Consider the following 27,864-nt stretch of genomic DNA (forward strand, 5'->3'; position numbering starts at 1 on the left):
GCCCGCTTCCCCGCTTCCCTCCGGGCTGAAGTGCTTGTCACAGGCAGAGCTGCATTTAGATACAATGCTCCATTACATCAATAATAGATAGCAGGGAGGCCAAATAGGATGGGACAGCTCACTCAACAGGAGATGAAAAGTCGCAATGATGGGCAAAAAGTGTGTGTGTGTGTGTTGGGGGGGGGGTTTGCACATGTACAGTGTGCTAGTGTGTGCGCTCAGGGTCGTGCATGTTAGATGAACTATGTGAAAGGTGGGATGACAAGCGAGTGAGGGACTGTAGGATACCGAGGGATATTGACTTAGTGGCTTTCTGCTACGATGGCACCATTTAGGATCAGACTGACCCAGTTTCCACAGAGCCCATACATTTTAGATAATCCCCGAGGAAACTGGGTTTGCACAGTCTGCCTCCCCTGCATGGTTTTACATTGTAGCGTACAGCAGGTAGAGGCGCGGACACAAAATGAAGCACTTAAACGTACATGCTGAATCATGCACGGCTGTGTTAAAGAGAGGATATTCATTTCCCTCCCACCGCTAAACCACCTTCCTTTGCTCTTTCCTCCTCCTCCTCCTCCTCTTCCTCCTCCTTCCTCTCTTCCCCCCCTCCCTCCCTTTCCCTTTTGCACCAGTTGAAGTGGTTATGTGGCTTTATGCGGCAGCCATTTAAATCATTACCTTTCCCACATTGATCCAGGCAGAAGGTAATTGGCTCAATCAAGAGAATTAAAAGCCCGCGTAAGATGGAATAATTCAGCCCACAGATCAAAAGAGGATGGGAAGAGGAGAGAAAGAGGACGGGGGGGGAGGGGAATCAGAGGAATGCCGATATTAACACGGTGGATGAGAAAGTGAACGCTGCAAGTAAAAGGGAGGGCGAGAAGGAATTAAAATGAGAATATTAGCATATGAATGAGACGGAAGTGTATGCCGAGTGAAAGACAAAGTGGCGCAAAAAAAATATAGCATTATGATACATAAAATGGTACTGAGAGAGCCGATTTTGATTGCACAGAGAGAGAAAACGGCTGAGGTAAACACTGAGGCGAGGATAAAATGGGAAGATATACCCAATCTCAGGACACATTTTCATCTTTGGTAATCACAAAACATCCCCTTGACTGTGTTTAACACGCTGCCGCCGTCTCTTTTCTGATTTAGTTAACAATGGCACTCAGACTCTCCCCCAGAGCAGCCACACTCCGTCTGTACGTCTGTCTCAGTAGAAGGCAGGCAGTCCGTGGGTGAGGCTGAGAGCGGGCGGCTCTGAAGCTAGCAGGCCTCGCCTTGGTTAATCCTTCAATTAGAGAACAGACGGTGGTGATAAGAGTGTTGCAGAGGCTTCAGGAGGCGATAATTTCACTGGTGTGAGAATATGAACCGGCCATCTGCTTTCCTTCAGAAAGGATGGACACGGTTTGTTTGTTTTTTTTGTTTTTTTGCATTTTATTTCTCAACTGTATTTTTTTCCCGGACTTGTTGTCGCCTGCGTAGTTTTGTCCATCATTCTTGTCAGTTATGGTAACACTGTGCTCAGCTTCATTGTTGAGATACGGGGGAGTCCAGAAGGGCAAGCAACATGAGTGATTAAATGCTAACTCTGGGTGGAAGAAATTCACTGTCTGGTCGATTTCATAAGGGAATGCGCTCGTACTTATTACAACCATCCATCGCAATGTCGGACTCTGTGATCCTACGGCTACAGCGAGGCCGCGTTCAGAGAAACTTCAGTCCGGTGCATAAAACGCATTGAAATCATAATGGAGGTTGTCACTGTATGGACATGTGTGATTCCAGTGAATAACGAAAGCGCTTCATCCCACAGTGCAACAACAATCACCTGAAGCCATATTAGTCTGCGGTGGACGAATGTCATATGTGTGTTAGTCTGTAAGTTCACCGAGAAACAAAAAACAGTCAAACTTCCTGTTTGTGTTCACGTGTTTGGCCAATAAAGCTGATTCTGATCGATCACAAGGAACTTGCAGATTCTAGAATGTGGATGCGTCACACACATTTTGAACCCGGGCAGAATAATCACAGTTTTCAAGGCGTGGACCAGAGATTAGTGTCACCAATTCAGTATCCGACTAAATGTGAATTACAGTCACAATGTTTCCTTCTGTTCCTTAGTTGAATAATGACCAGAAAAGCATTTTTTGCAGGACAGTATGATGTCACAGTGAAGTTCAGCTTTGGCCTTTCGGGTATATAATGTCCTCACTTCATCATTTGCGCCAAGTTCTCTCAAAAAAGGGTTTCTTCAAAATAAAAGTCCTCCACTACTTTCATGATTTTATTCCAGGGCACCAGCGCTCAATGTTCTAAATACTGAGGGGGAACCTGCGTCTACCCTGAAATCTCCACATTATTTGGTTGAGGATGCATTTAGAGGTTTCAGACCCCTCTGAACTTCAGACTTCTGTAAAGCAACAGCATATCTGGTGATGCTACCACCCACCTTCAGACACCATCAATGATGTCGGTGAATTCAAATGATTCAGATGAATGTTTTATGCCAAGCCTTCACGTTCTTATACTAATTGTCAGACTTGCATCGAGTCGAACTGCAGCTTATCTTAATTTGATCAACGGCAGTCAGGAGCATTATGGAAAGAAAATGTCAGTTATGCAAGGTCCCTTGGTGTCGAATAAGCCGCTCCCGTTATATTACCGCTGTTATGTAAAGCCTTCAAGCCCACAGTAAAGCCTCAACCTAACCAGCAACTTTCACCTCCAGTGTGACGCTGATATAGCCGCGCTGTATGGCTTTGCTTTGTGAAGCTTTCATGCTCGTTGTGTGCTTTTCTGTGTGTGTGTGTTGGGGGGGTGCTGAGTCGAGTTCAGGGTCCCAGCATTTGCCATGTAGGAGTCACAGATAAGCAAACCTGACACGGGCATTACCCCCGGGCTGATTAGGATGAAGGATGAAGGTACGTAGAGGAAAAAAAAAAGAAAAAAGGAACAGGAGGTTGGGGGTGGGGGATGTAGCGTGAAGGGATTGCTCCATGACAATTAACGATGTCGAGTCTTGCTGTGACATTTTGCAGGAGAGGGAGCAGGAGGAGGGTTATGAGAAAATTATGAGGAAACGCATGTGCTGTTAGTTAGTTTTAGTGTGTATGTGTGTGTGGTGAAAATGGCTTCGTGAGGAGATGCTGAAAGTAAAGTCACAGCCCCGCCGTGATCCTTGCGTTTAAAACTGAAATATTCATTGTTTATTCAGTCCCTGATGTAACAGGGAAGTAAAAAGCTTTAATTACAGATGGGGAGGTTTCTGCCATGCCTCGAAGCGTTGCCCCCTCCTGTGGCTTTTTTGGTTGTTTTTTTTTAGGTCATCGTCTCCGTCAAAAGCTCAATTACCCTCTCAACTTCTTTGATATCGGGGCATTTCGGTCCACTCCGGGGTTGGTGCGTTCGAAAAGAGGAGGCAAAAAAAAAATCTGGAATCCATTTCAACTGGGCGGATGCTTTCATGTAATGCAGCTTCAGCTCCCTCCAAGCATATCTGCGGCAGCCACGCAGGAGTCTTCCTGTCGACTTAACTGCAGTCCCACTCGTGTAGCCAGCCTGTCAGGTTTTCTGCCTCGTTCTCACCAGTAGTGAGTCACATGAGCCCCCCCCCCCGCTGCGTTCCCTTGGCTGCAGCGAGCGCTGCTACCGAGCGACTCCAGGGGAGATGTCTGCGCCTTGAAAGCGCCATCCAGCAGGGCCGAGAGCAGGAACAATAGCTCGATGAATATATGGCACGCGTCAACAGCCGCTAATCCAGGGAGGCTACGTGAGCCTGGATGAGGCGAGGGCGTGGGTATAAGCAGCTGATGGTGCTGTTAAGCGGGGGCCTGTTTGTGGACGGGTTTTAATTGAGGCTTGTAATCACCTTGTGAGTAAACGCATCGTCCTCGTCAGAATGTTTGCTTTTAATTTCAAGCCGCTTGGTTAGCGCGGCCTGATGAGAGCACTCGACTGTTCTCTCAAATCCACGCGCGCGGCCATGAACACGTGCGGGATCACCTCGTTGATGTAATTTCATGTAAATATATTAGAAGAAAAGCAAATATGTGTTAAAGGGACAGCTCGCCCTGAAATAAAAAACATGTATTTTTCCTCGTACCTGTAGAGCTATTTATCCATCTAGACTGTTTTGGTGCGAGTTGTTGAGTATTGACTGATGTCTGCCTTTCCTCAAGTATAATGGATCTAGATGGTTCTGGGCCTGCGGTGCTCAAAGCACCAAACAAATATATTTGAAAAAAACACAACATCAATGTCAAGATGATCTGCAGCTGTTGTTGTGAGCAGTTACATGAAGGAGCTATCTTCTCTCTGCCGCAGCAAAGACAGAGTGCATTTCTATTCCTGGACGAGAGTTAGCTAGTTAGCTTAGTTTGTAAGCCTCTCACCCATTGCACGCTTTCTCCTGTGTGGTGGCGTGGAAAGAAAATAGTTCCCCCATGAACTTGCTCACAACAAGGTCTGCGGATTGTCACGACTAGCTGGGTCATGATTTCTTGAAAGAAACGTTGTTGTTGTGTTTATCAAATGTATTTATTGGGCGCTTTGAGAGAAACAAGTGAACAACCAGTGCAATCTAGTTCCATCAGATTCAAGAGAAGTCGAAGATCTCTGCAGCTGATGTCTCCAAAACTCGCCAGCTCACACCAAAACAATCCAGTCACGGCTTCGAAGCTGGTCTGCCAGAGGTTGCCTAGAGGGGAAAAAAAGGAAATAATAAATCAGTCACTTATTATGCTGTATTTTCCATCTTGTGAGATGAATATGCTCTTTTAAAGGAAGTCAGCTGATTCAGGGAACTTGGGATCCTGGTACCATCGCTCATCAGGGGTTGCCGTTTATCTAACTTCCTGTCTGTTTCTTTGCCTCATTCTTTCCTTCAAGCGTTTTTCTTCACCTGACCTGTCTGTAGTTTTCCCTGTGTCACCATTGCTGAGAAAATAACACTTTTTTTTTGTTTTCAACAGTTTAGTTGACATTTGCTTTTAGCCCACCATTATGCTTCAGTGTTGACCCTCCAGAGTAAAAGTCGTCACATCCCTGCCTTCTGATAAGTAGATGACCAGGCGAGCCCAGAGCATTTTTTTGCCATCCATGCTAAATATTTCAAGCGGCACGCAGCAGGCCCCTCTCCGTCCATTTCTGAACACGCACCAAACAGACAAATGGTTTTTCACCCGGCACTGACTGTACTAAGAAAGCCAATATCAGTGGAAAGTTGTGTTCAAACCTATGTGTAACTTGTCACCAGTAATAGCTCATGAATTATGGACACGGTTCGTACACCACTCTCATGTTCGCACTGTACCATGCGTACATTTGCATACGAGATTAGCTAAAACTGCTTGACCTCTAACCAAGGGCATGATGGGTGGTGGGAGGATGTGATGTGGGAGATGAAGCTCTAAAATACGAGTCAATTTCCTGCGGGGCTTATCGGAGCCGTTTGACTGGCGTGCGAGCAGCGAGCGGCCGTCAGTTGTCAGGATTTAAACTTAGGGAGGAAATGAGACACTGGGGTGCGCTCTGCATATCCTACAACGATAGGATAAAAGTGAGAGAGCGGGGAGAGGGAATCCAAACACTTCCTATCACCGCAGAGAGGAATGCATGCTCCACTGGTATGGTTATTATTTACAAATAATCTAAATAGAAGTGGAGGGCTAATCTGTAGCTCCTCTCAGCTGGGAGCAGTATTAGCGCATAGCTTTCCCCGGTGTGTTTTGAATAGATCCAGTTCTTCACTGGCTGTGCTGGCTGCATCAGACTGTCTGGATGACAGACACATCTTCCTCCCTTCATTAATCTCCATTTAGTTCTGCACTGGAGAGGAGAGAGGGGGGAGGAAGGGCGGAGGGGGAGCGTCGGACAGGGGGAAAGGGGGAAGAGGAAGATTAAAGATATGGCTGGCCATGAAATCGAAAAGGAGATGGAAGATGGGGGTGGAGAAACGATGGAGAGAAAGAGGATGTGGAGGACTAGAAATTAATATTGAAAGTGGAGGTATAGTTGGCTGGAAGACGAGTGAGGACAGCGGGGAGAAAGGTGGGAGCACAGACGAGCTAAGGAATATAGGTATAAATTGAAGAAAAATTGAGGCAGTGGAGAACGGCAGGAGGAGGGGAAAGGGAGCCTGCTGTTTGATCTTTAACAGGATTATTTTCACTGCTTCCCTTTTTATTTATTTGATTTTTTTTTTCTTCATATTTATTCATATGTAAATGCTGGCTGTGCGCCAGCAGAAAACCATATCGGGGTTCTGCGCTGCACTGAGCCCACCCTGTGACTGTGCATCACAGATACACACACGCCATAATCCTGAAGGGATTTCTGTGGACCTCTGCAGCCCTGCAGCAGGCTGGGATGCAGCAGGCTGGCGTAGTTATGGACTCACCCTTGACTGCATCTTTTTGTGTTCTTTTGTTTTAACGACTCGACCTTTCGGGAAAAGATGTTTGACTGTGTGAACATTTGCTTGTTTGCTCTCCCTCTCTCTCCCTCTCTCTCTCTCTCTCTCTCTCTCTCTCTCTCTCTCTCTCTCTCTCTCCCTCCTCTCTCTACATTATCCATGAGCCCATATTGTAGGACGCAAAAACAAAGCCAAGGCCGGCGCGTGCCCTTACGATTATTTTGATTCCCTTACTAAAACCGAGGGGCTTGGGATTTTCCTGGGAGCTGACCTCTAGGGATGATGGAGCTTTTTCCAGGCTCCTGTTTTGAGTGGGTCAAAGCCTCATCTGAGTGGTAGGTGCTGGACCCTGTGGTGGATATCGATTTTGGTCTTTCTCTCAGATTATACAAAGTCTGCCTCTGTCGATTGGAGGACAATGCTAATCTCTGTGGCCCATCGCCCTAAACAGGATTTACTGTAGTTATCTGTTCATTTGTGCTAGTTCTTGAAGCCCATGGTTGATATTTTTAGGACGCATAAATCCCCTTGCTGAGGTTTCTAAGCACATCCAAGTTCGTTAAAGCACGCCTGTGTTTATGTTTGTGTTTGTATATGCATATGTTTAACATCTGAACCCTCTCATGTGGGATCTACAGGGTCATTCCGGTCACTAAGCAGAAGCAGAAAAGGGCGCACTCAGTTCTCTGTGACACGACTGTATGCTTCACAGACTCTGTCAGACACTCAGTATATACCGCGTCCTATGAATGTGTAAACAGACCCACATACATACATGCATATAAACATCCACAGCTCCATGACCTATAGACCTATGAGAGACCGCTGCTGTACACAGATTACAGGCATGTCAGAGCCTCACAGATGCTGAGTCCATAAACCAGATTCAAGTGTGTGTGTGTGTGTGTGTGTGTGTGTGTGTGTGTGTGTGTGTGTGTGTGTGTGTGTGTGTGTGTGTGTGTGTGTGTGTGTGTGTGTGTGTGTGTGTGTGTGTGTGTGTGTGTGTGTGTGTGTGTGTACACCGGGGAGCATTGCCATTAGAGCAGTAGATTGTCTGGTAGGGCGCTCAGGGCCACAAAATGCAATTAGATTCCAGTATAAAATATTTATTTCCACAACACCTACTGTGCGCCAGAGAGGAGTCTTTACCCACTCTGTGCTTAAATATGAATATAGTATATAAAGTGCATGCCTGAGAGAGCAGCAGATACAATTTCTCAGTGTGGGTTAGTGTATTGGCTGTGTGTTTGTGTGTGTGTGTGTGCGTGTGTGTGTGTGTGTGTGTGTGTGTGTGTGTGTGTGTGTGTGTGTGTGCGGGCACAGATGAGTGGGTGCACACAAATGTGAGGACAAGGCATGCTCATAGATGAGTTCTGTTTTTCTTTTTGCTTTCTTATATTACTGAATTGAACACATTATATTGCACTTCAAACAACTGGGGTCAGGCGGGGCTGCATATTGCAATGTGCATTTCGATAAACTTGAAATTTATTTCACTTTCTCCCTGGCTGTCGCGCAGATTCCAACAAATGGGAGGAAACCAGACCCCTTTATGAATGCGAGAGATGATGTCAAACGATTGTTGCGTGTATTGCTGTGCTCTTTGAATGCGTTATGCTTTCTATGAATTCAGTGGTGAAATGTAACAAAGCACCCTTTACTTGAGTATTTTCATGTTAAGCTGCCTCACTCTCGTACAACACAATGTATTTAAGGGGACTTATTGTACTGGGTGCCAGGGCTGAAGTGTTTCTCATCATCTTGCGACACATCACAAAAGGCATAAAGATATTTTTGTCCATTATTAGAAGGAGCCCCAGATAAATGGCCCATGCAGTCACACCATTTGGTCAACCAGATGACGGCCCAGTCAGCCGTCAGCTGCCCTCAGATTAATGGGTGACGATTTGGTGGCAATAGCGAGGTTAGCTAGCGTGAGTATTCATTTATTTAGCTTAAGTCAGATCATGGTCGCACTATTTAACAATCTTACTGTACTGTCCAATCTACATTTCCTCATAACGTGCATGGCTACTTTTTACTCTGCTACATTTATCTGACAGCTTCTCAAGTATATGTACTAGTATGTATACTCCAAATGAACAGATCCAGGAATGTTTTCTATATTTCTTTACATTTTCAAATAGTTTAGTTTTCATCATTAAATGTTTGTGTCCAGTTTTCCCCATTTGCTGATTTTATTTGTCCAGAGAGAGTTAGCTAAAGAAATGCTCCGAAGGACCACTCTCAAAGTTGAAATATTTAAATCCTGAAAATTATACAGCCATAAATCGACAACAGCTTAACCTTCTTATTGTTGAGACAGGCTGTGGGGTTGATTCATATTGGGACACTTGGACATTTAAGCTCAGAAATCACATGACGAATTCAGTATGTCAGCTTGGAATACTCCCAGTGTGTCCCAACCCCTAAAGGACGGGGATTAATGGATTGTGGCTCTCGCCTTTCTGAAGCTGCCGTCCTCTTTGCTGCGCGTTGAACAAGGACCACACAGCCGCCTCTTCTGACCACTCTGATGCGGGCCGGAGCATCGCGCTTTCTGCAGTGACCTTTTGTGCCGTTCCCGGTTGGAGCTCACGTGCTGGTGCTCGATTTGGAAATATGCAAAGTGCAGAGACAGGTGAACCCTGACCGTGCGAAACTTGCAAGAGATAGAGAGTCGGCGAGCTGCGAGCTGCTTCTGCACTCTCACTGTGTCTCACCAGCCATGTGTCTGCGTGTTGGTGTGGGCGGATGAGTGGGTGGAGGCCAAATGTTAGGGAATGCGCAGTATGGACAGTAGTTTGTATAAGGAACCAAACTTTTGGTGACATTTTAATCATAATTATACAGACCTCAAGAGACAAACATGGGCATTCTGAACCTATGGATTCTGTGATTGATTTAAATGCAAGGATCAGTAAGGATTTGGACAGTCTCCCACTAACGCCAAGCATGTGGGCTGAGCGGATTTTTTAGCCTTAAATTCTTGTGTAATCATTCCTCTGTTCTGCTGCATGCATGTGCAATGTTTATATGCATGCGTGTATGTACAATAATCATGTGTGTTCCCGGCCTTCAGCGGGAGGATTACTGTAGATTTACACGGCCTGCTAACAATGAGCAGACCCACCCCGGGGACCCATACTCAATCACTATCACAATGAAACGCTGCTAATTCCTATTTAAAGCTGCCACACAGGCACTGCCCTCCCTGCTCCCCGGGCCGAGGGAGAGCAGGAAGCTCGGAGACGGAGCGCCGAGGAGTCCTTGTTATGTTAGTCAGTGTAATATTGGTTCATTTCTGCTCACCAGTCTCCATAAATCACTCTTCTCCAGTTGTTTCCCGGATGTTTATGAGGTGGCTTCATGAGACTAATGTGCATGCCACAGGAGAGCAGTGCATGTACGGATCTGTGTCATTTGTCTTGGAAGTGCCCACCCAAAGGCTCCGTCCCTCTACTCGAGCACCGCTCCTTATTGGCAAGCTGCTGAATAATTCAGCAGTTTAAGATGTAAAGGGGATTGCTTTAATTCCTGGTTAGAAGGTAAATGTCGGTAGTTTTGCCGTTGCCCTAAACGCAGGCAGTAATTCATCATGTCAGCATGGATACAGGAAACGAGCGCACGGCGTCATTTGTTAGCACACTGCATACATGCTGAAGGTACCATTCTGACTTTGTGTTATCGCCGCATGTGCGCACTGTAGTTGTGTTTGGAAATACGGGCGGTGGAAGTAGCCGAGCTGCAATGTTTGTGTGTGCTGCTGTTGTGGACCGCAGCTGCCTCCCCCCTCCCGGCTCCTGCACAAGCACGTTCATTTAGAGATGAGCTTTAATTGGACTCCGAATCAGGGACAGAAATCTCCAGTTACATAAATATTTCAGAGGAACGCATCGGACAAGTCTGCCTATCTAACCGTTCTCTGCCTTTTTCATCTCTTTTGTTGCTCTCGCCGCTGTTGCTGCTCCTGCTCATGCACACAGGTGCACCGAACCGTCAGTATGCACGTGCACACGCAGGCTTTGCAGATTTCTGAGAAGCTGTAAAGCTTCTTTTTTTTCTCTCTTTCTCCTTTGGCCATTAAGGGGGATGAATTATTGGCACCAAATCACTCGAGGAATCCATTTTACTTACACACCAGATGCGCTCCTGTACGCAGAAGCAGGCGGGCAAACACACATGCACACATACAGTGTCTTTAAACTGGGGCGCTATCGTAATGGGGGTAATGATTTTTGCATTATTAATGAAGCAGGCTTCATACTCATCTTAATTGAAAATGTTCTTTCATCTTCAGCACTTGCTCATTTATCGTCTCCCTCAATACAAGTGCTGTAATACATGTACTGTGGATAGCACGTATGCACTCATGCTACTCACATACAGGCTATAACTGGAACACAGTAAACACACAAACACACACAGACAGACGGGGATTTTTCTGTTCTCCCTCAACTTTTTACTGTTTCATTTTTCTTATTACTTGGTCTTCCTGTTGTATCCGCTCTGTAATGATCGGAAACAGCAGCACTTATGCAAATTACTTTGTAGGAACGAAAGGTGGGGTTTGGACCAGGGTCGGGGACGTTGGGATGCGAGGGGCTGACATTGAATGGCGGGATTAAATGAGGGTCGAGTACAAGGGGATGAACAGAGGATCGAACGAGGATCGATGGCGGGTATAAGCCGGAAGGTGTTGTGGAAAGAAACCGAGGGAGAGATCCTCAGGGGGGGCTCACACTGTGGCTTCATCGTTGCTTCCTGTAATGACGGGGGGGAGGGGGGCAGGAACAGGGCCTTTTGGATGAGGGACTGATAAACTTTTATCGAACAGTTATCAAATCAGCGTCATACGTGTGCCGTAATGCATGTTCGTGTACGTGTCTGCTGTTGTCCACAGCCGAAGCATCTCAGTGGTTCATTTTGTTGCATAAGCGGCTGCTCTCTGCACATCTCTGACCCTGTTAACACACGGATAACACCTCAGTAACAATAACAACAGAGACAGCCGAGAGGTAAAGGTGGAGGGAAGGAGTGGATGGAAACACGGGGATGAAAGGACAAAGAAGAGGAGGTGAGATGTGAGTTTGTCTAATATCTCACCTCGCACCGCTCCGCTGGAGGATACGGATAACATGTTTCGATTGACCTGTTCATGTGTTATCAGTCGATAACCAGCACCGGCTGATGAATGTGGACTGATGAATGGAGCTCGCTCTCATATTGAATCAGCTCCTCAGTTAGATTCCTTTAAAGGGGATGGTAAGGGAACCAAGGTTGGGAAGGCTGCTAGTAGTCGCCGATTTGCCTTTTTCCGGGCCGATACTGGTTGTTAGAAATCAAGGGGGCTGAAACAGATGTTTAGGATGGATATTCATTCGCTGTAAAAATGAACCTCTTCGTGCCAAAAAGTCAAATAACCATGGAACACACCGTAATACGTTTTACTGCACTTAAGTATAATTTCCACGTACTTTACTTGAGTATTTCCCCTTTCTTTATTTATTTGACAAAAATAGTCTTTTTAGTTATCAGAGCCAAAGGAGAACATTTTTAAATTTGTTTATTTTATTGACAATCTGAGCGTAAAATCACTGATAGTGATAATCGGCAAAATGCTGTATATTGGCCCGATGATCGGCCAGTGCCAATAATTGGCCTACCCTTAAATGATACTTTTGAAATGTAATAGATTTAGTAATCTAATCACCCTGTTTAAATATAATAAGTAATGTTGTAATTTCAATCAATTCAGCAAACCAATGTCACTTATCATGTTTCGATTCATTTTTCAGGTCTTTTGTATGGGAAAATTTGGCAAAAAAGCAAAACGTCAGATTGGCGGACGAGATGCAGCGCAAATTCAAACAAGAGAGCCAATCAAAACCGAAGTTCAGGAGGCAGTCCTCCAATCTGCAGGATGAGGAACAAAGGGGTTTAAAGGATAAGGCTCATCCAAAAATTATTATAATTAAATTATTATAATGGCTCCATGCAGCTGTCCCAGCGTCATCCAAGTCTCCAGAAGCCCCGAGATCCCAAATTGATTAGAAAAGACGTTATTTACATCCCTCTCTGAGCCCAAATCTTCACTGTAGCTGCTGTAGCGTTAGTGCACACCCCATCTACAGTGCACGAGTTCCACCACATGTTGAGGGTTTAAATAATGTCTTTTCATTTTGTGAGCTCAGGGCTTCTGGGGACTTGGATGACTTTGACTGAGCTGTATGTAGCCAATTTTTCAAAACACTGCTTCTTTTTAGTTTTGAGTTTTGTATGAAAACGCTTCCACACTGTCTTACAGTGATACTCCAGAGATGTCTTGTGGACTAGGAAAATCATGGTGAGCAGGGTAGGGTTAACTTATTCTTTAACAAGCTGTTCAGAAGTCAAGTCAAGTCCAGCGAGATCTCAGAAATGAAGTTTGAAGTGTACTGAAGTAGACCACGAGCCAGAGTCAAGTCAAAAGAATGAAAGAAGTGTTGCACAGAAAAGAATGTATTGAGTGGAAGCCCTTGGTAATAACCAGCATTTTGTTAAGTAACTGTAATTCAGTAAATTCAAATTTCCTCTCTCATTGTAACTGATTACAATTGCGTTTATTCTGTAGATTAATAACATAACAATACTACTTGTAATTAGTTACTGGTCCAAAACACTGAAAGCAGCATACAGTATATAGACATAAAAGTTTCAATTGTAGCCACTTGTGCTCAAGCTTGTGTGTGTGTGTGTGTGTGTGTGTGTGTGTGTGTGTGTGTGTGTGTGTGTGTGTGTGTGTGTGTGCCAGCGGTGCCTGGGTCTAAGCCTGGGGCAGTAGTGTCATTAACTTCTCTGGCCCCAAGTGTCACTCCCACTGGAGATGTGTCTTTACTGACTGGATGGATGGATGGGTCATCGCCTCCACCCCTCCCCCACCCCTCCCTCTCGTTGTCAATTCTCCTGCTATCACCTTGTTTTAGCGTCACATTTCCTATTCAACCATGGACGTGATATTATTTATTTATTTAAAAAAAATTTTTTTCAAGCCACGGATTCCCCCTCTTGAACCAGGCTCTGCCTGTGTGAGGGGGTCAGAGGAGAGACAAACCCCACAGGGAAGAACGCTGAGAGCGGATTCTTTCACTTTGCCTCCAGTCGCCACACCACTATGCCGAGTTTTAGTGGAATATCTTTAATTAGCCAAATGAAACTAGCACACCGAGAAACACAGCACTCTCATCTCCAGACAAAACAGATGGCAGAGACAAAGGGAACAAATGAGCAGATATATTTAACTCTTAAGCAAATTGTCAATGAAGACAACGTACACACAGAGCCACTAACATGCTCTCGGATGAATAAATCATCCCAATGTATAATAAAACACTGATGACCAAAGTATCATGCCGGTTTATCTATAACTAACTTGACAGGCCCTTGCATACAACCATAAATAATGTACACTGTGGTCCAGATACCTCTGTTCCACTCATGACTGTTCAGCACCATGGAGAGAGTCATGGTGGACTACAAATCTGCTGTTGAAGGGCTGATCTGCAGGGACTGGCACTGTTAACCAGAACTCCAGCCCTTAACTATTAGCACAGTGGTGGTGTCTATTAAGACCCCATTTCCTCTGTGTGTCCCTGTCTGCGGTGAGATTGGGTATTTCAGAAGTCTCTCCCCCCCCAGCGGCAAGTTGTACGCCTGGTAATGGAGGTCATGAGGAACGCTCGTTCACAAACCCCGAGGATATAAAATCCAATGGCCCACTAAACTTTTGAAGAGACGGCTCAGTTTTTAAGAAGTTTTTCAGGATAGGAGGCAACAATCTTCTGGTCCGGATTTATCGGTGCAGTCTGCAAAGTGAGAGTCTGCGATTGGTTAAAGAGAACAGACTTTGTCACGGATGAAAAAAGCTAAAATATTGTTGCAAATAGACTGGTGTTATATTTTGTCATTTCATTTTGAGGACATCCTGGTCTCAATGACGGTATAGATTTGACTTTTCTTTCTGTAACCCCATGTTGTCGAAGTGTAAACTTTTATGCCCACCTCATTTCATTGTGTCATTATTTGTTTCACCTGATATGTCATCATCGTCATCCAGGTCATGTGAATGCCTCCTGTTTCTACTACACAGGCGGGAACACATGATGTGGTTTGACGTTCCTTGTCTCGATGCTTGTCCTCGTTTTCAGTGCCTGGATTGTCTTTGGTTTCAGAAGCAGTGAACTCCCACTGCTCTGCAGTCCCTGTCACTGCTAACTTTACTGCTGGCCTGAGGGCGTGGAGAGCCATGTGCTTCCCCCAGTACATATGTAGCCACCAGCTGCTGCTTTCCACCACACGGCCAACAGCTTCACCACAAAGCCTCCCTGTCTGTTTTTTTTTTCTGTATTTCATAAAGGCCTCAGAATGACTGCATAAAACATGTGAACTTTACAGAGACATCTGAAGCAGAATAGCTAAATTGATGAAAATAATAGTAATCCTCCCTTATTCTTGCTGAGGTGTTTGGATTACCTGATTATTGAGAGAACAATTGTGCCTGTGTGTCTGTGAGCTGAATTTAATGCCCTTGTTTTGTCTCCTCCAGTCCGCCTCCTCCTCCTTATTTTTTTTTTATTTTTTTCGTCTCTCAGGCCGCGAGAGGGAAGAGGGAGAGGAGCATGGGTGATAATGACTTGTCAAATTAGAAGCGATGGAACCTGCAGCGAGTGTAAACACAATTCGGAATGTTCAGATGACATTTTCCGAGCTGTATTTCTACTGGGGGAGATTAGCGGAGTGACAGCTCAGCCTGAATCTCATGGATCACAGCTGCACAATGGAGAGCACCAGCACACACACACACACACACACACACACACACACACACACACACACACACAAAGGCAGAGAGAGAGAGCGAGAGAAGAAATTACTGGCATTTTTAACACTACACAGCAGACTGACACCTGCATAGGCAAACACACGGAGAAACACATGCGCACACACGCTCTGCATTTGGAGAGCTTGTGATTTGTAATGCTTCACTTCCTTCTGGCCACAGTCATGGTCCAGGGGGCTTGGCTCCGCCAGTCAGCCTGGATATGGATTCATGTCTATGTAGCCTGCCCACAGCCCCGTCAGCATGATGGATGGTGTTCAAGCGCAGCCTCGACTTTATAACTTATTGGGACTTTATTTGCATGTGTTCCCATCACCAGTAAAACTGCACATGATGCAGGAGAGCTGCCGAGTTTTTGGTCGTTAAGATATTAGGGGCCCCTGTTTCTTAGTGTTCCATTTTACGCATGGCCATCCTCGCCAGTGCAGCGGACGGCCATGAGCGGTGTTGCTCATTTCCCAACTTTGCCTATGAAATAAAGAGCCATTTACAAGGAACAATGCAGCGGCCACCGTGTCTCCCTCTCTCCTGCCCCCACTGTTGGAGAGATACCATTGAGAGTCCCGAGCGCATCAATTTGGGCCTCAAATGACTTTCTCCAGCTGGCCAAATCCTGACAAGCTTTCTGTTCTCCTTAAAACGAGCCCTTTATCATCAAGAGAAAGGAAGAAAAGGATGAGCGAGGGAAAGAAAGAGAGAGAGAGAGAGAGAGAGAGAGAGAGAGAGAGAGAGTCAAGTCAAAAAGCTAATGTCTCGGTGACACCCTTTCTCACACAACAGGGGAAATTTCTGTTCTATAACGGGTTCTGGTTAATTTGAAGTCAATTGGAGAGTTATTAAAAGGATCTGAGTGAGCTGTGCTGAACTTGGTCAAGGGCAACAAACTCACCCTGGTTTCTATATGAAACAATAGAAACAGGACTGTCACCTTCAGGCAAACTTGAAAGTTTTACATAATTTGCCTATAAACCACTTTTAGTGCTGTACAGTCTGTGTGGACTTACAGATACCACCTTATTTTACTTTTTTATCCTTTTTTGTTCTTTTTTTTTTTTTTTTGCCTAAAATACATTTGCCTGCAGTTTCCATCCGAATACCTGCTTAGAGACTGTGGAGGTAAATCTCATTGTGGAGGATTTGCTTCATTTTTATTAGGTATTGTTTTTTCTTTCTTTTCTTTTTCTTCTTTTTTTTGCTTTATCTCGCAAAGCTTTGTGTTGCCTTTGAAATTACTCTGCCAATATGTATGCAAATGGTAACATCTACTGCCAGAAATTAGATTTACTTCATTTCCCCACTGTTCCTGTATCCTTTCTGTGCTCCTCAGGTTCAGTAGTTTAATGTAGCACTGCTGTGCATTACAGCACAATTTGCAGCGCATGCACAACAAATAATGCCAGGAATAAAAAAAGATTATAAAGCAAGACACGGAGAAACGGAAGCTCTTATTTAATTCACATACAGTACTATGTGATTGTGTGTGTGCATGTGTGTGTGTGTGTGTGTGTGTGTGTGTTTGTGGACACACACACAGGTAAAGCCAGGATGTGTTTTTCTGAGCACAAGTTAATGGCAGTAATGGACTCGTGGGGAACATGCAGGGTGTGATCAGCCTCTTATTGTCTCTGAATTATTTTAGTGGTGTGTTATTGCACTTTCCAAACACCACGCACGACAACAACATCGCACAACAACCTGCAAAAAAATGTAATCAATATAAAATAAAGGGAGGAGGAGGAAAGACAGTGTAATTCAATACGGCTGCCGGAGCATAACAGCCATTACAGCAGACATTAAGGAAGTTCATTATCATACATTTACTCATTACAGAGGTTCCTAATAGTGGGTGGCCATCTTCACCTGTGCTTGTACAGTCAGAGGGGCAGTACTTGTTTAACCTGCAGTTAAACAAAAGTTCACAATCACAAAGAAGTTTGTTCTGAATGTTTAGGTGAGAGCTAAAACAGACTCAGAGCAGAAGATTCTCTGATTAAGTGTGACACAGAGTCTCGAATTAACAACATGTATCCCTCAGCATTGACTTTAACGTGAAGTGAAACTCTCACCAAAATGCAACCTAGGGTCTTTTTGTGAATCTACCACACTCAAACGTTTGTGTAAAAGCATAATTACGAAGTGAGCGCCACTTTTAAGATTGACCGTATTTTCGTTTTCAGGTCAAAATCATTTTCAATGGAGTGCTAGGGGCAAATACAGTGTTAGCATCAAAATCACTTTTTTTAAAATACTAAGAAGGCTCGACACAGCTCGAAAACAAAACTTTGCTCGCAGTATCACCAGGGAGTCTACACATGACCCTGGTGATACTACAAGCAAAGTTTCATGTTGTGTCGAGCGGACATTTGACTCGGGTACATTCACAAAAGGACCCTAGGTTGCATGTTGGCGAGAGTCTCACTTTGAGGATTTTTTTCAAACGGCAATTACTGTATGATTGCTGCAGCAAAGAATTATAGCAATTACACACATTTTCTTCAGAAAATGCAAATATTCTAGTCGCTTCTACTGTATTCTTTGTTTTACTTCTAGTTAGAAGATAACTGTGCTCTAGCTGTTGAAATTACAGGTCCCGTAATTATAATTATTATAATTGGGGGGCAAAACAAGGTTGTGGTCTACAATTTTTGTTCACTTTTTAGGAAAACTGGCACCATTAAGAGCAATGCTGCATGAGCTATTTGCTGTTTGTGTTTAAATCATACCCACTTAGAATATACTGTCAGTGGACTGAAAACTTAAACGTGTGACGGAGTTGTGAGGAGAGTCTTTTGTGTGCAAGTATTGAGGGCGTTATATTTGCCACAGACTAGAAGCTAATCCTCAGGAGGTGTAAGTCGCTCTGCATCTAAAAATATGAGCATCATGTCTGCGTGTTATGACTCTGACGAGGAGTGCAATTTTGACGCAAACCGCAGGAAAGCATCTTAAGATACCTTAATAGCCTCCGTGAGCTGTGTCGCAGCTGGCGCCACATCAGCATCCGAACTACGACGAACCAACCTTTTCAGCACACAGCTGTCCCTTTGGCCTCACTTTGCCTCACGACTCTCCCTTGCCGCGAAAAGAGAGTATTTTCTGTGAGTTATGATAAAAGAAGCTTCAGAGGAAATTGAGCTGAAATCGACTACTAGAAGGAGACGAGGCAACTTTCTGCAAACAAAATGACGAGGCTGTAAAAGAAACCAGATACGGGGAGAACTACTCAATACTTCTTTGAACATGCAGAATAAGCAGCCAGATTCGGGTCGCAGTGGCCTCAGCCGTCTTCCAGTTGGGCACTGTGCCGTTCAGGTGTGGGGGTTTGTGGTGGCGGAGAGCTGGGTGGAGGCAGGCCTGCCAGACGTGCTGCTTGTTTGTTTTTGCATATGCGGCTGTCACATCACATCCAATCACAGTTTCTCTTGTTTTGTTTTTTTTTGTTTTGTTTTTTTAATCTGTCTGTTTGTTTCTCAGTCTGCTCTTCCAGCCCTTAATTATAATTACTGTGTGTGTGTGTGTATACTTGGGTGGAGTTTAAACTTAACTGACATGGAACCAGTGTTAACAGCTGGGTACGTGCCTGCGGCGGGGCCTAAAGATGGTCCGATGTTTGATCGATGCGTCCGGCGTTTTGTCTCAGAGTCAGATGTCCTAATGAGCACTGGGAGGGTGACTTGACATTAAAGTACTGCTTTTCTTTTTCTACCACAACGGAGTGGGCATTTTATTTAATCCTTAGAGAAGGAAAAGAGGGATAAAACTATAAAACAAATTCATTCATCACACCAATCTGAAAATCTATGCAGAGATATTTAAGGTTTAATCCACACCTTTATTGCCACAATTGTTATTTACTCGAGGCAGAAAGGCATCTAAATTCGTACAAAGTGGAGTGATACTCTCTGTGGAACTGTGTCTTTGGATAGGCAGGAAAAAGGTAGTCCACTACCATCTTTCGAGAGAAATGATCATTATTGTTCCACATTTGCATTTAAATGGACAATGGTTGAGTGTCAGTGAGATAGGATGATTTGGAAACAGAGAAATAAGGAGTGACACAGCACAGACGGAGAGCTAAAACAGACAGATATCGAGTTACTTCTAGTGGTAGAAAAAAAAACACACAAAAGGAGAAAAACACACAACACTGCGTCAGTAAATTCTGACTTGAAAACTGACTACATTTGAACTTATTCCTGATTATTCAAGTGCAGAAAAGCTGTGATGTCATTGTTAGTTCAGGTCATGTCATTCAAAGAAAATCCAGACATTGGCCCCTGTCGACCAGTGGGAGACCAGCTAGGTCCAAAACAAAGTAAACAGTGACTATGGGGCTGTTTGTTGTGGATCCCAGACAATAGAGACCAATGACGCAGAAGCCTGCTTTCCTTATCAGGTCGTAGTTTGCTGGAAATGGCAAATGGCGTTTTAACTTCAAAGGCATCTGTGGCTGCACTCGCACAATACCATTTATTGTTCTCTTTGAACTGAATCAGTTGACAGTTACCATGGAAGCATTTACATAAATGGATCTGATATGGTTTCCGGTTCATGCGCTTCATGGTTTGCATTGAGAACGATTATACGCATGAGCTTTATAATAACTCCAGTGGCAACTAAACCAAACTAACACAGGACAGGGCTAGACATGAACAGCACAGTAGCACTGTGTTATTTCAGGCAGAGCAGTAATTGCATTAGCTGATTGGAATCAGCTGTTGTGTTCACACTTCACCGTGACACAGTCAGCTGACTTGTAACACCCAATCACATTCACACAGGTGTGCAGCGCGACAATTAGTATGTTGCTTCCTCTGGCTACCCTATTCTATTCATACGTGCCATATTCAGGGCAGTGCTGACTATGGGAAGACATAGTGTTCGTGCCCATTCTCCCAGCAGAATCTTGCTCACTGCTGTGAGCCTGAGAGCAAAGCCTTTCTCGGCCAAATCTAAACCGCGTTGCCATTTGCTGTAAATGGACAAATCTTTAATGGATGCTAGCGGGAATGAAAAAAGTACAGCAAGTACAGTTTCGAGGTATTTCCATTTTCTGCCATGTGTATATTTCCACTTCACTGCATTTTAGAGGCAGATATACAAGATACAAGTTAGACGTATTTATCATTTTAATGCAACATCTATTAGGAGAGTTACTTTAAGTGCCCTCGCCAAAATGCAACCTAGGCTTTTTTTGTGAAAGTATATGAGTCAAACCTTCATGTAAAAGTGTAATTACGACGAAAGAGGCACTTTTAAGATTTCGGCTCAAACTCATTTTCACTGGGAGTGCACGGGGCACTTTTACGATAGCATCAAAATCGCTATTTTTAAAACACTAAGAAGGCTCAACACAACACCAAACTTTGCTCGTAGTGTCACCAGGGTCTCTTTTACAACACTTCTGGCAGCCAATAAACAATTAAAGAAGAGGAAGGCGCAACAAGATGTCATAATTAAAATAAAAAGTGCCAGTCAAACGATGCATAACTATGTAAAATAAACATAGTGTGAATGTTGTTGAATTTTGAAGTGCGTTACTGTCCTACTGTACCTAATGTTCTCCTCTGCTGCCAGCTCTCATGTCTTCAGTGGACGAGCAGCCCAAGTGATGTTTGTATCACATGCTTCATGCACACCATGATTTATTCACCAGGTCTGTTTCCATTGCACTTTGCAAACACTGGTGCACCATTTCAACATCTATCAGTGTTTAAAGTCTTTTTTTTTTCTTCTCACAAATTAAAAATGCGTTAAAAAAAAAAGGAGCCTAACAGATCAAAGTGTGGTGCCTGACACACTTTTTGAAGGATAATGCAAGAATCTTGTGTTACAACACAGGAGAATCATTTGCCAAAAGGTTATGGGCGGTGTTTTTATCTCATCCAGGGCGCTAAGCAGTGCTAACCATTTACTATAGATGCTGCAAAATTACCTTGAGAGGTCAGCACAGCTCTCAGCCGCAGTGCCCGCACTTGTGGAGCTAAGAGACCATGGAGATCTATTGTACATAATTAGCCTCTGACTAATAAAACATAGGTACATTTCCATAGTATAATACTGTTGGTCTTACACACAAGCTATACAAGATGTTTGTTCTGCGACGTAATAATCTGCTTCCTATGAAAGAACAAACAAGGAATGGCTCATTATTACACTAAAGATCAATTCAAATGGAGGACGGAAAAAAAAGCGTCAGCTCCAAGATTGAGGGAAGGAGTCGGCTGGATGCGGAGACGGAGTCATGTGTGCAGAGTGGGTGTCAACCGAGGAGGAGAGAATGAGAATGAGAGAGACGGCAAGTTATTAAGAGTCTTTATCCACATATAGATCATTGAATGTCTTCCTGGCCCTGCAAGAACCCTGCCGCCCACCCAACATCTGATAATTACACTTCATTAGGAGAGCAGGTAGTGATGAGAGAAGAGAGGGCGACATGAGATCCAGCAAGAGAGACGCTACGTAAGTAGGAGAAAAGGGAGGCACTCTCCAGTTGTGGAAGGGTAATGGGAATTTGATTATGGAGGAGAGGAAAAAAAAAACAGGAGTTGATGTAGATGACACGTAGGCCGCTCTGTGATTGTGTGTGTTTGGGGGTGGGGGGGCTCTTGTGAGTTCGCATTTGCTTGTTTATGCATGAATGTGGGTAAATTTATAGTAGCTCAGGGGTCTGTATTTATTGCCTTGGCAAGATGGACAGGTCTGCCTCGACGCAGAATCTAATAAGGTTTCTGCAGCACACACACACACACACTCACACAGCCATCCTGTAGCTTGACCCCCCCTCACTATTTCTCCCTTGCATCATCCAGACCTACACTATATTACCAAAAGTATTCGCTCACCTGCCTTTACTCATTCTATGAACTGAAGTGCCATCCCATTCCTAACTCATAGAATTCAATATGATGTCGGTCCACCTTTTGCAGCTATTACAGCTTCAACTCTTCTGGGAAGACTGTCCACAAGGTTGAGGAGAGTGTTTATAGGAATTTTTGACCATTCTTCCAAAAGCGCATTGGTGAGGTCACACACTGATGTTGGTCGAGAAGGCCTGGCTCTCAGTCTCCGCTCTAATTCATCCCAAAGGTGTTCTATCGGGTTCAGGTCAGGACTCTGTGCAGGCCAGTCAAGTTCATCCACACCAGACTCTGTCATCCACGTCTTTATGGACCTTGCTTTGTGCACTGGTGCACAGTCATGTTGGAAGAGGAAGGGGCCCGCTCCAAACTGTTCCCACAAGGTTGGGAGCATGGAATTGTCCAAAATGTTTTGGTATCCTGAAGCATTCAATGTTCCTTTCACTGGAACTAAGGGGCCAAGCCCAGCTCCTGAAAAACAACCCCATACCATAATTCCTCCTCCACCAAATTTCACAGTTGGCACAATGCAATCTGAAATGTACCGTTCTCCTGGCAACCTCCAAACCCAGACTCGTCCATCAGATTGCCAGATGGAAAAGCGTGATTCATCACTCCAGAGAACGCGTCTCCACTGCTCTAGAGGCCAGTGACGGCGTGCTTTACACCATTGCATCCGACGCCTTGCATTGCACTTGGTGATGTGTGGCTTGGCTGCAGCTGCTCGGCCATGGAAACCCATTCCATGAAGCTCTCTGCGTACTGTACTTGGGCTAATCTGAAGGTCACATGAAGTTTGTAGCTCTCTAGCAATTGACTGTGCAGAAAGTCGGCGACCTCTTTGCACTATGCGCTTCAGCATCCGCTGACCCCTCTCCGTCACTTTACGTGGCCTACCACTTCGTGGCTGAGTTGCTGTTGTTCCCAAACGCTTCCATTTTGTTATAATAGAGCTGACAGTTGACTGTGGAATATTTAGGAGCGAGGAAATTTCACGACTGGATTTGTTGCACAAGTGGCATCCTATGACAGTTCCACGCTGGAATTCACTGAGCTCCTGAGAGCGGCCCATTCTTTCACAAATGTCTTGTTTCACAGTCTGCATGCCTGAGTGCTTGAATTTATACACCTGGGGCCAGGCCAAGTGATTAGAACACCTGATTCTGATCATTTGAATGGGTGAGCGAATACTTTTGGTAATATAGTGTATGTCCTCTATGTGATGTAGCAGTGTGAGGGCATCAGCTGCAGAGCGCAAAGGAGCGCTGCGGCTTATAGTGCTGCAGTAAGATTCACTGGAGCAGTCCGACAGCCATGTGGGAATGTGTCCGTATGGAAACATCCTTTACAGTATGGGCTTGTCCAGGAGAGGCTGAACAGAAATCGCTATTTAGGGTGTGATATCCCAGAGGCGCGGGGGGGGGGGGGGGGTGAGATCCTGTGTAGGTGTGTATAGATGTGTGTGTGCTGTCAGCAGAGAGAGAGTGAGAGGTGAGGACTGCAGTATTCCTCCAGCGGGAAGCATCGATTTTCCGGCCCAGCGTGGGGATGTGGGAAATGTCAGCCTCTAATTGAGTTGATAAAACCATTTTGAGTTTCAGACGTAAATATGGTTCCCAACACAAAGGGGTCACTGCATTAGACAACTCCCACCGGGAGGTCCGTCGGGAGCGAAAGGCCCCCCCTGTTGTGTGTTTACATGCGCACGCCCTAGTGTGTTTCGTGAGCTTGTCGCCCGGACATCTGCTGATCCGCCCGGTGAAAGCAAATGACGGGCAGGGGCGCTGCCGAATGAAATGTTTGCTCTCACCGTGAATCGGGGGATATGAGCTCGTTAGAATAAACAGTTTTTGTAGGGGCAGAAATGGAGAGCGTGAGAGAGAGGCAGAGGTCATATCCATTAGAGGTGTGGAGGGTGAATAAAGTAAAGGCTGAATGAAGCCCACGCTGCCCCTGCTGATTAGCAGATTGATATGCAGCGAGGGGGACTCACCTGCTGCCTTCAACGGAAATTCAGTCTGATGTCAGAGGAGGAAGAGGCAGTGTGTTGATTAGCGTGTCTTCAGCGATTCCCTCTTATTCCATATCGAAATATTCGCAGGAGATAGATGCTCAAAATTGAGCTGAATCCTGCTGTTAATGAAATAATAATGGCAAGGTTTTTGGGTGATATTTGAATAATTCAATCGCATAACTCAATTGCCAAAAAAGAAACACAGCTTGTCTTCCGCGCGTAAATTGTTAACAGTGTTCATCAGCGCAGATGCTTAACAGGCTTCCAATGTAGTTTAAAGTTACGAGGAGTGCATGTGTGCATCTATAGGGGCCCTGCTCTCATTATTAGGAGTGATAATTAGACAGGGTTTCACACATTACACCACGTGCGCACGTGCACACACACACACACACACTTTCTCTTGCTCTCACATTCCTGTGCAAGCGCACGCACGCACACATTTACGGGCTAAGCCTACTGGTAATTAACAGACATAATTAGGCAGACAACCAGTCATATAGGGAATGCACACTCATGCAAACACACACACACACACACACACACACACACACGCGCACACAAAGACACACATTACTTCCCTGGTAATTAAGAGTATTAATTACAAGCATAGCTGTCCCTGTGAGGCTCTGTATCACTCACAGACTGGCACGCAGCAGGGTTCTTATTACTTTATCTCATCGCACCATCACCACTTCTCTCCCTCTCCATCTCTCTGGTTACACATGCCCTAATACACACCTGCTGGATAAACAAATGGTAGCTAATTAGTCAGAGACTGATAGCTGGCCATAGGTTAACCTCCGGTAGCTTGGGAATTCAACTGCTCGCTAGAACTGGAGCAGACCCGTGTGCCTGCGGGGCCGGGCCGGTGTCTCTGATTTTTGTCAAACGTCCTTTCATGTGCCAGGCCCTACATGTATGTGTTCACAAACTAGACTGGGTGATACACTTTCCGTCTGCGCGGCACGTGTTATCCCGTGATTTTTATCTGCGAAATGAGCTACCCTACTTTCGCTGAGGCGCGCTAACCTGCGCGGACATGTAGGCCAAACTCTCAGTCCGGTCCAGTCGGGGTAGAAAATTTTTAATGAGCGGCATGCAGTGCATAGAAATTGGATGCTAGCTGAGATAGCCTGTTAGCCCTGTGACAAAGAGCCTAAAGAAAAATAACTGTCGATAGAATTGTTAGACAAGGAACACACTTTGCTTCAAGCGCTCCAGGCGTATTACCAGTTAATGACCTGGGCTTGCACTCTTTGACACTGGAGCTGTGGAGCACCCTCAGCACTCAGAGGAGCCTGACATCATTTATGGAGATGTCTTACAGTTCTGTCCCAAATTTCCCAGTGGTTGCGTGTTTGGATATTGCAGAATAGTGTCTAAGCTGTCTCTGCACAGGCCAAGGGGGCACGCATGCCCTGAATGTGTGAGCTGGAAACGTGTCTGCCACAGGCGCTGCAATCCTCCAAAAGCTGACACACAATCAGGAGCAAAAAGAAGTTGAACTACGTAAATATCCATGCAGTGTACACCTCTAAACATTTTGTATAGGCATACTGCACACGGCTTAGTGTTTCATTGCGGAATAAGTTACATACACAAGTGTTTTCTAACCAAGAGAGGATCACTGTGGCTAATACATGACCTGGTAATCACCATCCCTCTCATATGTTCTTCCATGTAACCTGAAAATGCAGAATATTGGTTGTTGGTTTTGCTTCAGATATAATGCTTCTGCACTCTGTGCTCTGTGTGTGCTCACACATATTCTGTTACATCTTACTCGCTTAAACTGATCAGGAATTGATGAATATCTCCCTCTCTCTGTTTGTTTCTCCGTAGTGGATGGCTGTACAGATTGGTCAGTGGACTACCTGAAGTACCGGGTGCTGCAGGGTGAGCCGGTGCGGCTGAAGTGCGCGCTGTTCTATGGTTACATCCGGGCCAATTACAGCCAGGCGCAGAGTGTGGGCCTCAGCCTCATGTGGTACCGCAGCTCTGGCCTGGGCCACAGCGACTTCGAGGAGCCCATCTCTTTCGACGGCATACGGATGAGCAAGGAGGAGGATGCCATTTGGTTCAGACCAGCTGACCTCCAGGACGCGGGCCTCTACTCCTGCGTCCTACGGTAGGATAACACCACAGAAAATGCATTTAAATGTCCCCTTGTTGTTGTAAAGAAAATGTAGCTTGATATTTTATTTTAAAAATTCTAAGAAGAACATAATACACATGTCTGTGCGAGAATTGACCTGGGAATTGAAGGGCAATTAGCCTAGCTTAGCATGAAGACTGGAGGCAGTGGTAAGCAGCTGGCCTGAGCACTCTCAAAAGTTATAAAATCCACGCTAAAAACAGCTCTTGACCTTCTTATTAACATAACAGAGCACAAACAAAAAGAAAAGAAAAACAATTGTAGTTTGCTGGTTGCCCACTTTTTAAGCAAAGCTAAAAGCTATGCTAAGCTTCCAGAAAGGAGAATAGCTTTGACGTCTTGGATATAAGTACAACAAACATATATCCCAAGAACTTTTTGATCAGTGACAGAGTTAATACTGAAGTTATCTTATGATAAATGACTGTCAAATAGTACATTGATCATCATTTCATCTGTTAACATGATGGTCATAGGGTTGCAACTGAGGTTTATTTTCTTCATATTGGTTTAAAAAACAAGTATTAACTAGCTATTAACAAAAGGTTAAGTGAGCATTTATTACAGTATTATATATTATAATTATCATGAAGTGTTTCCAGCTGTCTTTGCGTTCTGTACGTGTGTGTGTGTGTGTGTGTGTGTGTGTGTGTGTGTGTGAGAGAGAGAGAGAGAGAGAGAGAGAGAGAGAGATGAGTAAGCCAGTGAACTATAAGCCATGTCAAGTGGGGGTGGAGAGATATATGGACAAGGAGAGAAAACTGAATACAAACAGGAGCAAACACACAAGTACACACACGCATACACAGGCTTTAGCGGACCGTTACACAGAGACTCTTCCTAATACAAGATACATAATTATGTGGCAGTAACTTATTAACCTTTACAGTAGAGAACATCCCTCAATTAACGCCTCATTGCAGCTCTTGATTTCAGAGAGTTTTTAATAAACCCAGTTAAAGGCCTCTTAAAGACCCGGAGAGGCTTGCAGGATACATTGAGTGTGACGGGAGGAGTGTGTTTGTATGCAATGATACCCCAGCCTCCACTTAATGTAATTACTGCACTCTGTAGGACGAATCTGGCACAAACACTTTCCAGTGTTGTCTCTCTATTAATTCATATTGTCTTTGATTATTGACAGTCTCATCTAAGGAGGCTTTGTCTCCATTCAAGTTGTGTTTGGGAATATGGAGTGTTACTCATTGTCTTCTTACTTTAATTCAATTGAATGCTATTTTATACTTCTACTCCCTAACGTTTCAGAGGGAACTAATATACTTTTTTTTTTGTACTTGTTACCTTTTAAGATTTAGATTTTTTCAAACAGCTATTAAATTATGACATGTTAATATAGGTTAAACATCCCCTCAGCTTATAAAGTGGTTCAAAATAGGTCCAGCATTAGGAGCTGCAACATTGAATTCATGTACACATTAATGCAGCAGTCATAATATAACTTATGTTTGATATGAATTATTATATGTATGGTATTTTAAGTTTAATTTGATGCTGGTGCTTTTTAAC

The 27,864-nt window shown here is 44.6% G+C and overlaps 1 protein-coding gene across 9 annotated transcripts in view; it reads left to right on the top strand.

The window, feature by feature from the left end:
- The window catches only part of il1rapl1a (interleukin 1 receptor accessory protein-like 1a), a 183,513-nt gene that overhangs the window by 48,540 nt on the left and 107,109 nt on the right, over positions 1-27,864 (top strand). For 6 of the 9 annotated variants that reach the window (XM_037110610.1, XM_037110611.1, XM_037110608.1 and 3 more), the window contains exon 3: positions 26,025-26,310. In XM_037110610.1, the coding sequence (XP_036966505.1) occupies positions 26,025-26,310 (286 nt within the window). Of the gene's footprint in view, positions 1-21,625; positions 21,768-24,941; positions 25,831-26,024; positions 26,311-27,864 lie in introns of those variants that run through there. The other 3 variants (XM_037110614.1, XM_037110615.1, XM_037110616.1) reach the window with 3 other exon arrangements.

Source organism: Acanthopagrus latus, chromosome 9 (genome assembly GCF_904848185.1).
Source record: "Acanthopagrus latus isolate v.2019 chromosome 9, fAcaLat1.1, whole genome shotgun sequence".
Taxonomy (NCBI): Eukaryota; Metazoa; Chordata; class Actinopteri; order Spariformes; family Sparidae; genus Acanthopagrus; species Acanthopagrus latus.